Below are 18,491 nucleotides of genomic sequence, written 5' to 3'. Positions count from 1 at the left end.
AATGAAATGAAATGGGGTTTAACGTCCTACTGTTTTGCTCCGACTGGCCTAATGAAGACGGGCCTACACCATACAGCGTGCTATGTGGGAAATTTTGCCTGGGCAGTGGCACTATGACCTACTCTTATATCGAATTCCAACTGCCAAGGGATCTTTTATCGTCCCATCTGAATGACTAGACAGCTGTCCTTGTCAGGCCCTCCTCGATCCTGCACTACTGACAAGGGGAAACTATGTTGGATAATCCTGATGAACTTTCTTGGCCAATGCAGGGATCGAAACATGCGACCACCAGGCTAGCGAGCCAGCCTCTTACCCACTTAGCCACCATGGCTTCCCATTGAGGAGTAATAGATCAACTTATTCCCAAATAACTAGTAATCAGGAAGCAAATAGCAGATCATGACTCGTACTAGTATTACACAATGTTTTTCACTGGGTTGTATTCCTTTTTTTTGTTTTCAAATTTGAGTGAAGTCTCTATCACCACAGGTCTGGGACTGTACAGCGCAGTGGACGCTTACGGCAAGCCCCGGATCCATTCACTTAATCCTTAACCGGTCAACGTCATTTTGACGTTATGACGTCAAGTGGTCAGGCTAAATAAAGGCTGACGTGAAATATTTTGTATGCCTATTTCAATCGACTACTGCCGAATAATTATAAGTGATAGACTCTTAACACCAATAAAAAAGTTGCTGGGGATAAGTTGATCTATAATTTGCAAATCATTCTAAATCCTTTTCATCAGAAATATCGGCTTCAGAATCGGTGTCATCGATATAATCCGATTCGGAATAATTCATAAGTATTTCAACCACTTCGAGCGTCATTAACGTTCCCGACACCGTTAAATTACGTGGCCATATCAATTAAATACGAAACTAAATACTCAAATGGGGCTTATAAAAAAGGTTCTTGCCGTGGTCGACTTTGGTCGACCGTGACCACTTAGCTGTATAACGTTGTGGTGACTATAGTCTACAATGACTGGTTAAGGGTTAATTTGATATGTACGTTCGTTTGTGATTTCTGCGTATTGTGTCTTGTACATATATTTGTTTTGTGTAATTATGTGTGGAGCAGTCCGCCCTGCAGGTTTTTAAAAGATGGTGACTTTTTAACATCACAAAGTTGGCTAATGCCATTAAAGTGGGTAGCGGGGTTGGGTGTCCAAATGGTTTACTTACCATGGTTTCAGGTATAGACATAAAGTTAGGCTTATCTAGAACATTCTGACAGAATTGATCCGACACAGATCCTCCTACGATCATATATACACAATCACCTGTATCCATTAAATATACACCATGACGATCTATATTAGCAGATGACAACTGGATTAAAGGTGGAATATGAACTGATATACCACCTTTTGTTACTGGTGACTGAAATAAAACATATAACAACCATTAGAGTAAGAGAGAGAGAGATTAATGTCCACTGACACAAACTAGGTGATTTCGGGACTAACGCATGGTTCAACTTTATTTCGATAATTTGCTTGCGCGTAGGGGTCTTTAACAGTGGGAGGAAATTGGAGGACACAGAGAAAACCCACAAGGTTGAACAGGTGACCCTACTCCTTGTCAAGTACAATCGAAACCACGCCAGCTGACTCCATGACAGAACTTATGATTCGCCCATCCAACCCGACACCAGGTCAGTAATACTTGAATTTCAATAAATGTTTTATATAAACGTACCTTCTCATCAAGGGCATGTACTGGGTATAAATGTGGGTATATAAACGTACCTTCTCATCAAGGGCATGTACTGGGTATAAATGTGGGTATACAGACTGCAGGAGGTAGGAGATGGGTAGCACTTTAAACTGTTGTAACGCAAATACACGGTCATCTGTCTTCGTACTGGCTGTTCCTTTAAACGCCATCTGTAATTAGAGAATAGATATAAATCATGTGATCAACAATAATACCCAGTCCCCAAAACTCAAATCATGTGATCAACTATAATACCCAGTCCCCCAAACTCAAATCATGTGATCAACTATAATACCCAGTCCCCCAAACTCAAATCATGTGATCAACAATAATACCCAGTCCCCCAAACTCAAATCATGTGATCAACGATAATACCCAGTCCCCCAAACTCTAATCATGTGATCAACAATACCCAGTCCCCTAAACTCAAATCATGTGATCAACTATATAATCCAGCAATTATCAGATATCGCTGAAAATCAATAGGATTCTTTGTCTCATGACCTTAAACACTGTGTATAAAATTAAAGTCAATCGGATATTAACTTTAACCTCTAGAGCATCCACAAGTAATTGTGGACGCCGTCCGGACAGAGGCGACGACAATATACGACCACATTTCAATGTGGGCGTATAAAAATGGAACGATATATAGATCTGTATTCTAATCAAATTGTAAAATTGTCCTACTCTTTCTTGGGAGGAAAAATCAATCTTAAGACAACATTTTCTCAAAATCTTCTAAATTTGGAGTTTTTAAAATTTTCAATTAAAGAATAAATTGCTTGAGTTGAACAACTTACACTTTTTAACAGCGATAAAATAAAGAGGGGGATAACTCTCAATGTAAATGGTAATATTAACGATCCAATCTTCTGTGATGCGGGTATTTGGCTCATATATGCTCCTAGACTATCAACAGCTGCGTTCATCAAGGCATCTCTAGCATCACCCATAGAAGATGTCAACGTTCTGTCAACAGCTGTAAATAATAAAATATTAATCTTTTAGTGGCATTTAGCTGAAAACTCTGAGATTTTAAGAATTTATTATAGCATTAAAACCATATTTAAAATACAGATGTGACGTCATCCTTTGATGTTTGATGTTGGCATACCATTATTTCCAATAATGTACGGGCAACTTGCCAATCGTACATTATCTATACTAGATGAAATATTGGACTCACGTGACATATTTCATTGAAAAGTACGTGGGGAATAGTGTCTGTATTTTAAGTTATGTAATGGTTTCGAGCAAAAAATATTAAACATTATAATTTATACATTGTTTCAGTGGTTACACTGAATAGCTTCCATATTGAGATAGAGAGGTCATTTCGGGACTAACATATGGTTCAATTTAATCAATAACCGAAGGACACAAAGCAAACCCACAAGGTTATGAACCATAAGGCCAATAAACCAGTCTATTACAGCGAGTTTTTGGAGTGAGGTGCACGCAACTGTAGGTAACCCACTAGAAACATCAACACTGATTGATTAATCGAATGTCTGACATCATAGGGTCAAAAGTCGCTCATATGACCTCTGACGCAACCTTCTACTACAACGGGTCAGAACTTCATGTAGTAGAAGCCATCGAAAAAAATTAAAAACGAAAAAAAAAAAAAAAAAATGAAATATAGATCTGGTTCCTGTTTCACGAAATTTTACCTAAGATAAAATCCAAACTTTAGTAATTTGATTGAATAATATTAGATTGATTATAGTGCTTAGCCAATCAAAATTGAAGTATCTACTAAAATTGGATTTTATCTTTGGTTAAGATTTCGAGAAACAGGGTCCTGAGCTTTAAGAGTAACTTAAAAACATATTCCTTTCAAAAATGTTTTTGAACTGTTTTGTTGTGAATGTGCTAAGAAACACTCATGTGTAATGAAGTGCTATATATAAATTGAAAAATAATACATGTAATAATATGGTACGGTCAGAGGTCGCAGTGGATCAATTTCGAGTTGCGTAAAAATATGCAGACATTCCAAAATTTTGCGTTTTTGCCCTCTACATCTGCGTGAAGAGCCTCTCAAAATACTCAATATAGAAGCATGTAAAGTCGTTTTGTGAACAACCCTATTTTAAACGTCCTTATTTTATTGATATGCCTACTGTATTTAGTCTAATGATGACTGGAGGTTAACGCAGGGCTCAAATTAGCGGGCGACGTGGGCGAAATAGTCGCCTAACCCATTGATGACTTCGCCCTAAAAGGCAATAGGGCGAAGTTGAAGTTGCCCTCACTTCGCCGTACATTTGTGCAAGGGCGAAGTAGGTAACAGGCATCGATATCAACGGTAAACAAAGCATTTTCAAAACAACACAACACGTGTTCGCAGTGTGAGCTTCAAAGGAAAACTGAAAATTAAACAAGTTGTGAAAAGCAAAACATGTATTAATATTTTGTTTTTCGACTTTCTCTGTGTTGGCTGTGACAATGTTTAATAGTTTCAATAATAACCATGGTATTTGATGTCAACAGGAAATAAAATTCTTTAAAATAAAGCGAAGGAATCGAATCATAAATCTCCGTTACAACCTCTGGCTTCGTCTAGAAATAACAGATAATCAAAAGCTGCGATGGCCAATATGGCGGGGGATACGATATTTTTCATGTATTTCTGTCTTATAAGAATAGACAAAGTACTAAATTAGTCCTTCTTTGAAATAATTTAATAATAAAAAGAATAATAAACATAAAACTTGTGACTGAAAGGTGACGAAAGGTGTACATTGTTGTGTCAACATGGTACAGTCAATAAAGAACAACACGTGTGACGAGTGAAAATAGCGTTGGCGAACATTTCTGTAGACGGATGGAGATATTAAAACAATTGTTATCAGAAAGATTACAACATGTATTTAGAATGTGTTGATAGGTATAATGTCGGGTTGATAATTAAATCTACGTCGATATTATTAGTTCCACTAATCTAAACACATAAACGTAAAACAAAGAAGGTAAGTGAGTGGTGTGTCAAAACAATAATTAAATTTCATCATATACATTGTCGTACTACGTAACAATATGACTATCCTATTGTGAAAGGTGCTAAAACAATCACACAATAGACCCAGGACTAGTAATTAAATGTATTTAGGCACGAAAGGGTATAAATATTGATGTATTTGATAGAGGGGTATCACAAATCTTATTTGTATTGCTAAAGTCAAGTCTGGCTTAGTACTAGTATTATGTAATTTATTATAACAGTAACTTTGATACCAGTAAGAGTATGATGACATACTGAAATAAATATATGTGTGCAGCTAAACGATGTATGTTTATTTATTTAGCATATTGACTGTGTAAAGACTTGGTAAGATTGGTTGCAGCAATGCATGAAATATGACCTCTCCTTCAAGTCTCCCTCACTTCTCCCTATTCTGTCTGTAGGGAGAAGTCACTTCTCCCTAAAATTTGTCCCTAGTTTGAGCCCTGGGTTAACGGCATGTCTACGATTGACGACACAGTCATTTCAATCTTTCACTTCAACAGGACGTAAAGAGAAAACTATCGCTATGAAAGCCAACATTTGATTGGCTGAATGTAATTGCTTCCAATAGGATAGCTACGTATAGGCTTACTGCCATGAACTTATGAATGAAATAAGAGGAAATATAAAAAACTACGGAGACTACGTACAGTAGAGGTGTGTAAATGCCGGATGAAGCACATAAATTGTACAAACTACGACATAGAATAATCTAATTATTCTCACGTCGGGGAAATTTTCTGCGTGTAAATTACGCAGCGTCCGTCAATATTTGCATTTATTTTGAAAAAAATGTGTGAAATCCGCGGATTTTTGCGTGACTGCGACCTCTGGGTACGGTCATACTTGGTCATATTTGGTATAATATAAATTATTTTTACCCATTTTTGAGAGAAGCCCTATTATAGCTTGTTGATCAGCACTGCCGTAAACATCTGATATCTGATTGGTCACAGGTAAACATAAAGTATGGACACGAATTCTTCTTTCACCTACAACATAATAACAGGTATATCTTGTTCAATATAGATATAAAATGGGGATTAATGTCTGCACCTACTAAGTTAATGAAGAAAAAACTTCTCAGATGGCTGTCAACTCAATAATATATTATCAAGGGGATCTTTAACGTGCTGTCAACTCGACATATTGTCAAGGTGCTGCCAAAAGTCTACTTGTGACAGATAACATATGGTCATTATTATGGACAAGGTGAAGGATTTGATAAATAAGGAGAGTTATATTATTAGTAAAGAGAGCGAGTCCTTTCATTCATAAGGCAGTGATACTTAAAGAGTCTATATAGCCAGGACTTCATTCTAAATAGCATACACTGTAACCCTGGTTATCATTTAATCTTGTGTATCCAGCACTAATTTCTTTCACATTCATTCAATATCTATTCTTTGTTTAAAAATTTGAAAAGATTTAATATTAAACGAATGTGAAAGAAATTAGTGCTAGATACACAAGATTTAATGATACCTGAGTTACAGTGATAGTTGCATTATTACTTTAGGCTTTTTATCCGTTAATCATATTATGGAAATAAATTTTCAGCTGAATGGTGCTTGATACAAAAAATCTCTCCTTGATTCAGATTCTGGAGCTCGATATCGAATCCCTTAAAAACAAGAAGAAGAAGAAGACTACGAACCTTTACTGGATGTATAGAGTAAAGCAGCTTGAAAACAGACGTTTGAACATTCCGTTAGTGTATCTTCTATAGACATCTGCATACCAAACCCAGCATCAGGATTTATATTAGGTAACGATAATAAATCAGTTGATCGCACGAAGAAATTACCATGGAAGGTATGAATACTTAATCCTGTAATTAATAAACTTATAATAACATCAGAAATACAACCTTAAACAATATAACTTTAACTTATTTGTTATAGTTTCTAAACTGCTCTACAAATTTGAATGCAAATGAAATGGTGTTTAACGTCCTACTGTTCTACTCCGACAGTAGGGCTGATGAAGACGGGCATACGTCATCAAGTGTGCTATGAGGGAAATTTTGCCCGGGCAGTGGCACTATGGCCTACTCTTATATCAATTTCCAACTGCCAAGGGATCTTTTTTACATGCACGCCAATGTGTGCACAGGACCTCGGTTTTTCGTCCCATCCAAACAACTAGACAGCTGTTCTTGTCAGGCACTTCGTCTTGCACCACTGGCAAGAGGAAACCACGTCGGACAATCCTGATGAACTTTCTCTGCCAGTGCAGGGATCGAACACGCGACCTCCAGGCTAGCGAGCAGGGTCTCACCCACTTAGCAATCGTGTCTCCGAATGCAACAATTGGGCTAATGAAGATTGACAGTCTTTACAACCATGGTCCAGAACCTCTTGGTCCAGAACCTCGTAGTTTGTGAGCTAGTTCCTTACTCACTGAGCCACCGTGGCTCCCTCCATCACTGAGCCACCGTGGCTCCCCCCATCACTGAGCCACCGTAGCTTCTCGTGAGATTACCCAGACAAAAACCTGATTAACTTACCTCTTGTACATCTTATTCTCATTACTGATTCAAATCCAATCTTTCTCGTTAAATATCGACGTAAATCAGCTTCATATTTATCTGATAACGCTGTATTTTTTATTGTGTGGAATGATGGGTAATAATAAATACAACCCGCCGAATATTTTGATATACAAGCTAAAAAGTGATAAAAAAAAAAAAATGTTAATAAACAAATTCATTATTTTTAAAGTATAAAAATATAAGCACATGAAAAACAAGCTAACAGTGAGGCCATGTCAATCGCTAAAATTTGAAAATAAACAGATGACAATCATTAAAACTTGCACATTTTTGAATTTACTTTTGATTACAATAATTTGATGATGTCAAGATCAAAACCAATCTGATTAAAATACAGATCTATATTTCGTTTCGTTTTTTTATACTTTCGATGGCCTACACTACATAAAGATCTGACCAGTTGTTTTGGGGGGTCGCATCAGAGGTCATACAAGAGGCTTTTGACCCTATGACGTCAGACATTTGATTAAGCATTGATGTTTCTAGTGGATTACCGACAGTTCCGTGCAGCTCACGCCAAAAGCTCGCTGTAACTGAACTTTTCATAGGTTAATCCCTCACATCTACTAGAACGTGGGTTATATAACAACTTCCAGATCCTAGTGTTGTGAAGACAAGTAAAACGAAATTTTGAACTATAAAAAAACGAAACGAAATAGGATCTGGACCGACATAACCCTGAATGAAAGAGGGATATTGAAATAGGCTACCGTCCATCTGTCTGGAGCTACATCTAATACACATCTTTATAAAGCTATCTAATTAAGAAATATGTGAATTTAACAATGTTTCCATGGAAACCTAGAGTCTTCTTATTTTATTACTTACATATAGATGCCATGTCAGCATATTGTCCGTTTAACATAAATAAATCAACAGCCACTTGTTGAGCGGAACAATCTAAAGCTAACTTCTTATAAAAATCTGTTGCTGGACCAAGATGTGGGATGTTCTGGAAAAAATACAAAACAAACATGATCATCGACTAAATCTATTTGTTAAGGCCAGCTCAACTTTTATCTCTCTCCCTCCCTTGTTGGCATTAGATCTATTTTGCCTGTTAGCGTATCTCCAATTCATTAATAGTGCATAAAATATCTCTTACAAAAAAATAACCGAAAAAAAATAACCATTTCATTGAAAAGAATGAATGAACAAACATTACTGTAAAGATATGTTAATATGGCTAAATCTATTTGTTAAGGCCAACTTAATTTTTATCAAGGTCACTGAGATTTAAATAAGGTTAGGGCATGTGATTGTTGGCGAGATTGTAGGTTAGGGTTAGGGTAAGCATTAGGTGTAGGTCCAGTTAGGGTTAGGGTTGGGATTAGCGCTAGCCCTGTTTACATCTCGTGACCTATGACGAAAAATTGAGCTGGCCTTATCATTTAGCACTAATCCATGATCATCAATGCTACCATCTTGTCGACATGCTTTTTAAGTTTTCAATTTTCGTGCCAAAATCCACAAACACGCTCATAAAAAAATTTTCATTTGTCAATCAAAATTTGGGGGGAACATTATCAAATTATTTAATTAATGCAAAATGTCAATCATAGATAATCTTTTACCTTAGATTCAATCACATTAAAACAAGATCCATTAAAAGTGTCATTTATTGTCTGCAGAAGATGCCAAACACAGAAATTTTTCATATCTTTTGAAACACTTTTGCAGTGATATTTGTTTTAGAGCATCAACTTTCATAATATTGGTTTTTTGTTGGATCCCTCAAATGATGTTCGGAGAGATTTCAACAATTATTGAATTTAAGAAGAACCATTATTAAATGTAACCAATTATTAAAATGCTACGAAGAATAATCTAAAAATATTCTGTTTATTCTCCATTAAATATTTAAACTTACCTTAGCTGATGTTTGAGGGGTTGCTTCACGTAATTGTAAAGCTCCTTGACCAACGGTAGGTAAAACGGTCTGCATCACGGTTATACGACCCCCTGTGGGACTCTACAATATATAAAAATATAGTTTTACAACCCCCTGTCGGACTCTACAATATATAGAAATATAGCTATACGACCCCCTGTATTAAAATATAGGGTTACAAACTCCCTGTCTTACCAAATAAATTAAATAAAACATATTACCAATAATAATCAACTTTAATTTAGATTAGAGGTGGGCATGTGTCTGATATTATTGTACAACTTACAAATAGACACATTATTAATCCCTGTAGGGGAATCACAGACAATTAAAGAAGGGCACACTGGTATTTTTCGATCATTATTATTATTACGTGCAGTGTGCCACTTGGAATGGTCAAATGTACCATATGGAATGGCCGAAAATGCCAGAGTAGGTTGGCCATCCCGATCAAGATGGATGTACTGTATGGGACAGTCTTTTTTTTCACCTCTACTTTTTTTCTTGGATCAATTCAAACTTTTTTTTTATTCAGGGGAGACTACTCTGTGATTTTGACATCCAAGCTATATTATCTCCCCTTAGACCACAAGATTAATCAATCTACAACACTATCCTAGCACACCTCTTTCAAAAAGAAATATTATTGTTAACCTTTTCATTATGTGAGGCCTGGTCAATCAACACTAGAAACCATGGTAATAAACCATATAATATAGTCAGAATACTGGTGCAGTGTTTCATGTACAAAGTTTGAAATAAAACCAATCTGATTAAAATACACATCTATATTTCGTTTCGTTTTTTTTATACTTTCGATGGCCTACACTACATGAAGATCTGACCAGTAGTAGTGGGAGTTCACGTCAGGGGTCAAATGAGCGGCTTTTGACCCTATGACGTCAGACATTGATTAATCAATCAGCGTTGACGTTTCTAGTGGTTTACCCACAGTTCTGTGCTTTAAAAGGCCAAGAACTCGCCGTAACAGACCGTTTCATTGACTAATCCCTCACGTCATTCAGAACACTTCAATGATAACAACTCTTCCAGATCCTAGAGTGTAGTGAAGACAAGTAAAACGAAATTTTGAACTATAAAAACGAAACGAAATAGGATCTGTGTTTTAATCAGATTGAAATAAAATGGGGTTTTCACTTTTGCCTTTCATATTTCCAATGACAAGATACCAGGCCCTCGTTAATGCAAACATGACCAAGGGGGAAACCAGGCTAAAAAGGTTCAAGGAACTTTAACCAGGGCCTTGCTGGTAAGCGAGTCAGCTTATATACCTCCACAGTGACTCCTGTGTGTCTGAATGGATTTATTTGATATCTGTATCTATAACTTACAGTTAATTTATAGCCTGCCTGTAAAGCGGCACCCAAGGCACTTCCTGTTTCTGTGTTTCCTTCGAATAACGTTGGCAACTGATTTAATAAATCTATGACTAAATCTTTACTCTCGTGTAAATTCACCAATAGTTCATCAGGTAAGGGTAAAAATACATCTAAAATAAATAAATTAAACAGTTCATTAAAATATATTACACAGTTTATTAAAACAATAAATCAAAAGAGAGAGAGAGAGTGAGAGAGTGAGAGAGAGAGAGAGAGAGAGAGAGAGAGAGAAATGGGGTTTAACGTCCACTTGATACAAACTCAGTCATTTCGGGACTAACACATGGTTCAATTCTATTTCAATAATTCATTTGCATATAGCGGTCTTTAGCAGTGGGAGGAAACCAGAGGACTCAATGACAGATCTTACGATCTAACTCCCTTGTATACAGTCTAATAATATAATGCGATGACAATGCTCCAGACTAGAAAATGAAATGAAATGAAATGGGGTTTTACGTCCTACTGTTCTGCTCTGACTGGGCTAATGAAGACGGGCATACGACATACAGCGTGCCGAGGGATATTAGGCCTAGGTACCAGCACTATGACCTACTCTTATATCGAATTCCAACTGTCAAGAGATCTTTTACTACTAGACAGCTGTCCCCCGTCCTGCATCACTGATATAGGGGAACCACACCAATGCAGGGATGGAACCTCGAGGCTAGAACTTACCATCTAAATCTGGAACAATTAACATCTGTGGTTGCGATAGACCTTCTGCTAGGTTAAAGAAATACAGGGATCTATCATACGCCAGAAACCCGATCTGTGTTCTCGAATCACCTGGTATTTTATCTATTTCTTCTAATAATGTTTGGCAGAACAGATTTAAATAACCTGAAATTAAATTAAAAAAAGTTCCATCCAAAATAGAATCTATGTTTACTGACCAGAGAGAAAGAAACACAATTAGGTCATTTTGGTACTAACATATAGTCCAGGTTCAATATTATTTCAATAATTCGCTTGCGTGTATGGGTCTTTAGCAGTGGGAGGAAACCAGAGAACCTGGAGAAAACCCACAAGGTTGGTCAGGCGGTCCTATTCCTATTTATGTACTAGCTTGGAATCGAAACCAAACCACCTGACTCAATGACAGGTCTCATGATCTAAAGCACACGCATTAGACCAGTGATCATCCTCTAGAAGAACCACAAGCAAAAACGCGATTTTTCGTAAAGTCAAGGGCAATAATATAGGAAGTTACGATCCCATATGCGCGAATATCGAAAGGCACCAAGATCTTTTGGGTTATAAACATGTATTTCAAGTTTCATCAAAATCAGATCAAAATTGTGTTCTCGAGAGTGTACACAAGCTAAAAAAAGTTATTTTTCATACAATCAGGGGCCATAATCCATGCAGTTATGGTCCGATACATGCCTATATCGAATTGTCAAAATCAGATCAAATTGTGACCTCTAGAGGGTCCACAACCTTGATATACCATATTTTTACACTAGTTGCGTACCATCCCAAACTTAGGCTGCCTATCTACAGTTAGCTCCGGCTAAAGTATTTACTTCTCTTCTATTGTCATATTGAATGAAATTAAATATGTTTATTTAGCCGCTGTGTGTATGAAAGATGTCATGCTAATCAAAGCAGAATCATAAAATAGTCCTATTCAATATGGCGGCGCCCATGAAACATAATTTCACAGAGGCGGTTTTGTTTGCGAAAACAAATTTAGGAGTATCTAACCTTGTTTTGAAAGATAAACAGATAGAAACTCTAAAGACAGTTTACAATGGTAAAGAATTTATTGCAATATTACCCATAGCACATATTATATATCGCTTTTACGCGAGTGTCAGCGACATGGCGTGTTTACATAAAACACAGTTGCTTGGGTTATTTTTACTCTGTTGCCTAAACAAAACGGTGTCTAGTCGATAAGTCCCGCCCCAAAATGATCACGTGAGCGTTTTAAATGGCGGGTAATCAGGGCAGTGTCACATTCTGGGAAATATGACGTAGATGGCTTGCTGCGTGCATTATGGTTGCGTACGAGGGGCGACCATTTTGTCCAGCAGTTTTGTTCCAATTTTCAACCATCATTACGGTGTAACGGTGATATAGCAACACACATCATGTTTGATTTTAGGTTTTGTAAAGATACATTACAAACAATAAATCAACTTACCAGTTTCTATAGCATTGAAAGACACGTCTAATAGATATAAATATACAGCAGGTTGAGGGGGTCTTAACTAAAATAATAAATAAATATACACAATTAAAGATACATTATGTAAGATGTAGATAGACAGCTGGAAGTTCTTGTTATAACAGTTCAAAAATAGATAATCAAAAATAAATATAATGAGCAAAGTTATAACTGTTTGAAGACATAGCGGAGATCATTTATTATTGCAGAAATGGTACATGACAACCAATACTTAGCCTCAGTTGTCCATTTTATCGTTATAATTTTAAATCATGTGTGTGTTCAAATCCATTTAAATCTCTGCCATCCGATGATCTAGAGAGCTGATTAGAGGATTGTCCTGTTAATAAATGGCTAACTAATATTTTATATTATATTTGAAGCCAAAATAAAGACTTTCAATAGGCAGATTTATAGCTCCTGTATAATCTACGTTTAATACATTAAATTTAAAATTGATCTAATATTCGTTCAAAAGATTACAGGTGTTGGTAGCATATATATGGTGTATGCTTAACTTCATTAGCCCAGGCAGAGCAGAACCACTGTGGCGCCACTAAATGTGTATATATGTACTTACCATATATTCTGAAGGAGCTATAAATTCTATGGTAGCTGAGCGTATTTCTGGTCGTCTCTGAGGATCCCCGTATGTTTTAGTAACGGGATCAAAAGTAAATTCTTCTGGTACTGAAAAAATAACCAATAAAATATGAGTATTCTATATGCTATGTTTTTTCCATTCAAGAAAGAAGAATTTAGCCCAGACGGTGCCACTTACAACTGGCTTTATATTTTCTAATAGATGTATGACTGATTATATATGTGATGGAGAAGAAGGTTGCCCAGACAGTTAAAGCTGGTTTTAAATACTCTATTAATTCAGTGGGAGGAACAGGAGGACCCGAACACGTACACACCTTATGAAACAACACGCTCGTTAACCATTCGGCCATCCCTCCAACCCCTATTAATTAAGGATATAAATGGTTACTCGTATAACAGATCTGGTTCCGTTATAAAACTACTAGCCGATATTCCTTATATCATATCTGTCCTTCAAATCAAGAATTGAAATATAAATTTTTGGCACCATCTGGACTACTGAACACTGACACAACATCCAGTGTACAATTAAGGGAATTTTGCCTAGACACCCTTCTCTCCATCGAATTACAACAGACACAGGTTTCTTTATTTGCACACCATTGTGTACACAGGGCCTCATATAATTATTTACTCGCCCAAATAACAAGCGGAAACCAGGTCGGAAATTTCTAATGAGGTTTAACGTAATGCTGTTCTACTTCGACTGAGCGAATGAAGACGGGCATAAGCCATGCAGTGAGCTCCATGTATGAGGGAAATTTTGCCCGGAAAGCGGCGCTACTGCCTACTCATATATCGAATTCCAACTGCCAAGAGATCTTTGACCTGCACACCAATGTGTACACGGAAACTTGGTTTGAGTTTCGAGGATGTGAATATGGTTTATGACCCTTGATATACAACATGGATGGAGTTATTACCCCTGACTGATACAATATTGATGCAGTTATCACCCCTGACTGATACTACATAGAGAGAGTTATCACCATTGACTGATAAAACATTGATGAAGTTATCACCCCTGCCTGATACAACAATGATGGAGTTATTGCCCTTGATACAAAATTGATGGAGTTATCACCACTGATTTATACAAAATTGATAGAGTTATCACCCCTGTCCGATACTTACAATCATTGACTCTATAACACAAGTTACATTTCCATCGTCTCTGATCCACAAAATGTACGTATGGATTAATATAAGTTCGACACGATCGACATCGTACTATCACACTCGATTGAATCACAGGTAATTGCTGAAATTACAAAATAAAAACCATTTAATTGAGAACTATGGTTTATTCTCAATCAGAGAGATGCAGAAAGTACAAAACATCTTCAATGGATTATAGATAATGTCTTCCATGATTTATAGATGTCACCCATGCTTTATAGATAATATCACCCATGCTTTATAGATAATGTCACCCATGCTTTATAGATAATGTCACCCATGATTTATAGATAATGTCACCCATGATTTATAGACATCCCTGCTTTATAGATAATGTCACCCATGCTTTATAGATAATGTCTTCCATGCTTTATAGATAATGTCTTCCATGATTTATAGATAATGTCATCCATGATTTATAGATAATGTCTTCCATGATTTACAGATAATGTCAAGGACAACATATCGCCAATGGCTTATAGATAATGTCAAGTATAACATATCTCCTATCGCTTATACATGTACATGTAGTTACTGTCAAATGCAAATTCAGACATCATCCCTTGGCATCATCCCTTGACATACATTATTATCTGAACACACCTAGCCAGGGCAGACAGCTAGCTTATATGATTTAATGTATGTCAGAATGAAGTAAAGTGGACGTATATTTTAATTTATTCATGTATTTATCTACCGTAAACAAAGAAGTACTTGTATTTTATCTACTTTAATATATATATATATATACAGTTATTGCAGGAGAACCGAAACCAGACATAAACAACCCGATAACCAGAAAATAAACTTCATTTTTTTTGTAAACTATTTTATTTCAAATTTATGAAAAGGGATTTATGAGTCGTTCAATTTTTTTAATGGGATATATTGCTTTCTCTCTATTTTAAACTACTTGTAAAACAAAATCTCTATTTATTACCACATAACCAGAAAAAATTGGAATAATACATTTAAGTGTTATGTAACATTCTAAGATGATATCAGATAAAATAACTGTGGGTTTTAATTTATTATCATCCTGTAGCAGACAAGTATAAAATCATCTGTAAGTGGCATTTAGTAATTGAGAAATAAAACTTAAATCTTAATGGTAACAATCACTGGTTTTATTTATATAAGCACTTTTCAACCAGTGTCCTCTTATCATTATTGTGTTTAGGGTTTAAAGTCCTACTGTTCTGATCCGACTGGGCTAATGTAGACAAACCATACAGTGTGTCATGAGGGGAAATTTTGCCCGGGCAGTGGCACTATGGCCTACTCTTATATCGAATTCCAACTGCCAGGAGATATTTTATGTGCACGTCGATGTGTACCATGGGACCTTGGTTTCTCGACCATCTGAACGACTAGACAGCTGTCCTTCTCAGGCCCTCAGTCCTGCATCACTGACAAGGGGGAAATCACGCTGGAAAATCCTGATGAACTTTCTCGGCCAATGGACATGTGACCTCCAGGCTAGCGAGCCAGCATCTTACCCACTTAGCCACCGTGGTTCCCAAGACGATAAAAGGATACTTGTTGAAACGTTGTGTTTATATAATAAAACCAATGATGGTTTCCCATCAATATTTCTGTGTAAAACCTGGGTCGTGTTGAATGAAGTACATTGAAAACTCACATAATTTATTACATGTTAATGTGATCAACTTATTCATGCGTGCATGATCGACGTTATGAATGGTTTATACAACAAGACCCAGTAATAGTAAAATATGTTTATGGCTATAACAGGTGTTTTAAAGTTATGACAAGCGTTATTCTACTAGCGAAAGAAGAGAGAGAAACTGAGGAAAGGAAGAGAAGGAATAGTAGCTATTTAGTATAAACGTCAAAATAATAAACTATAAACCTCATTTCAAATTCTCGAATGTGATTAAAACACAGATCCTATTTCGTTTCGTTGTTTATAGTTCAAAATTACGTTTTACTTGTCTTTACTACTATAGGATCTGGAAGAGTTGTTATATTACCAGCGTTGTGATTGGCAGGAGAGATTACAGAGAGAGAGAGAGAGAGAGAGTTTAACATCCACTCGACACAAATTAGGTCACTTCGGGACTAACACATGGTTCAATCTTATTTCAATAATTCGCTTGTGCGTAGTGGTCTTTAGCGATGGGAGGAAATCGGATGACACAGAGAAAACCCATGAGGTTGGACAGGCGACCCTACTCCTTGTCACGTTCAACTGGGGAATCGAAACCACCCAAGTTGACTCAATAACAGACCAATTGGCCATCCAACCCCTGGAAACGAAATAGGATCTGTGTTTTAATCAGATTGTAATTGAACCATTGTTGGATTGATATTTCTTTTCGAGATTCAACTTTTATAATATTCTCCTATTCCTCAATTACTCAAATAAAATGGAGAGACTTAAACTACAAGACAGGTCTGAGTATAAGCACAACTCTTAAAGTAATATATAATATATAATATATAATTTATAATATATAATATATAATATAACAAGACAGGATGAGTGTAAGTAATTATAATATTGAAGTTCTACTACAAGACCCAAGAAACATCTGACATCTTATAAAAATACATATAACTTCAATCTAACTATTCTAACAAAACATAATCAGTTTGAGACCCCACCCCACCCCACCCCCACCATCTCCATCTCCGTCTTTATGAGCCCAGTTGGAACAGATCAATGAAATGGGGTTTAACGCTGTACTGTTTCACTCTGACTCGGCTAACGAAGACGGGCATATGCAATACAGTGTGCTGTGAGGGAAATTTTGTCTGGACAGTGGTGCTACTGCCTACTCTAAAATCAAATACCTCGGGTTTTCGTGTCATCCGAACAACTATATGTTGTCTAGTCAACTGTTACTCCCTCGGAGCAGAGCAGCAGGACGTTCAATTTTATTTCCACAGACCTCTGATATCTTAATGTGACCAAGGCTAAAGTAGAGTTAAGTTTTACGGAGAAGTGACTTTTCTTTAATTGTTCAAACTAGGTCGTTTCGGGACTAACAAATAGTTCAATTTTATTTCAATAATTAGCTTGCTCGTAGGGATCTTGGTTGGACAGGTGACCCTACTCCTCGTCACATACTACAAGCGGAGAATCAAAACCATGCCACTTATCATCTAACATGCACACGTTAAGCCATTCAGCCATCCAACACCCCCAGATACATATGACCTATTTTAAATATCCACACAAGGCATGCATAGTGACAAATTTTACTCAAATCGCTTTCATGTTTATTGTTATGTTTTGTTAGATCAGGTTAGACAGACGTTGTATGTAAAACTTGTAATTGGATCCTACACCCTGTATATATTATATACTACTCACATTATCTGATTCAATCTCCTACAATAATTATTTATATATATTCTCATCAATAATTCCATAAAAATATCTATATCTATCAGAGAAAGAGAGAGAGAGAGAGAGAGGGGACATAACCCATTTCAATATCCTTCCCATTATTCTATCTTGTTTAAAACTAAAATTTAATCAACTGAGCCCTTCAATAGAGAGAGAGAGAAATGGGGTTTAAGGTCCACTCGACACTAACTAGGTGATTTTGGGACTAACACATGGTTCAATTTTATTTCAATAATTCGCTCGAGCTTAGGGGTCTTTAGCAGTGGGAGGAAACTGGAGGACCCGGCGAAAACCCACGAGGCTGGACAGGCCTTGTCACATACAACTGAGGAATCCAAACCACACCACTTGGCTCAATGACAGACCTTATGATACAGCGTGCACGTGCTAACCATTGGGCCATCCAACCCCCTTATTCTAAACATATCGAAGTTATGATTATTTGAAATTTCTCATTCATACTATTCTGAGTTAGTTTTGGTTAGATCTATTAGTATATAGTGTAGTTCAAATGCTTGTCGAGCTGTGTTAAATGTAACTAGATCTTGTACTAATGATATGCAAGCCGTATA

General features: G+C 36.5%; 1 protein-coding gene across 3 annotated transcripts in view; it reads right to left on the bottom strand.

Moving 5' to 3' along the window:
• Positions 1-18,491, bottom strand: part of LOC126810045 (protein transport protein Sec24A) — a 33,290-nt gene that overhangs the window by 1,841 nt on the left and 12,958 nt on the right. For 2 of the 3 annotated variants that reach the window (XM_050534979.2, XM_050534982.2), the window contains 14 exons: positions 17,884-17,901; positions 14,499-14,625; positions 13,339-13,448; positions 12,735-12,801; positions 11,261-11,425; positions 10,535-10,692; positions 9,162-9,263; positions 8,120-8,243; positions 7,247-7,405; positions 6,395-6,568; positions 5,619-5,729; positions 2,528-2,706; positions 1,757-1,894; positions 1,191-1,388 (listed from right to left, as the gene is read on the bottom strand). In XM_050534979.2, coding sequence (XP_050390936.1) covers positions 1,191-1,388; positions 1,757-1,894; positions 2,528-2,706; positions 5,619-5,729; positions 6,395-6,568; positions 7,247-7,405; positions 8,120-8,243; positions 9,162-9,263; positions 10,535-10,692; positions 11,261-11,425; positions 12,735-12,801; positions 13,339-13,448; positions 14,499-14,625; positions 17,884-17,901 — 1,830 coding nt within the window. The remainder of the gene's footprint in view (positions 1-1,190; positions 1,389-1,756; positions 1,895-2,527; positions 2,707-5,618; positions 5,730-6,394; positions 6,569-7,246; positions 7,406-8,119; positions 8,244-9,161; positions 9,264-10,534; positions 10,693-11,260; positions 11,426-12,734; positions 12,802-13,338; positions 13,449-14,498; positions 14,626-17,883; positions 17,902-18,491) is intronic. The other variant, XM_050534980.2, reaches the window with a different exon arrangement.

Source organism: Patella vulgata, chromosome 2, assembly GCF_932274485.2.
Source record: "Patella vulgata chromosome 2, xgPatVulg1.2, whole genome shotgun sequence".
NCBI classification, from domain to species: domain Eukaryota; kingdom Metazoa; phylum Mollusca; class Gastropoda; family Patellidae; genus Patella; species Patella vulgata.
This window is presented reverse-complemented; position numbering and strand designations above follow the sequence as displayed.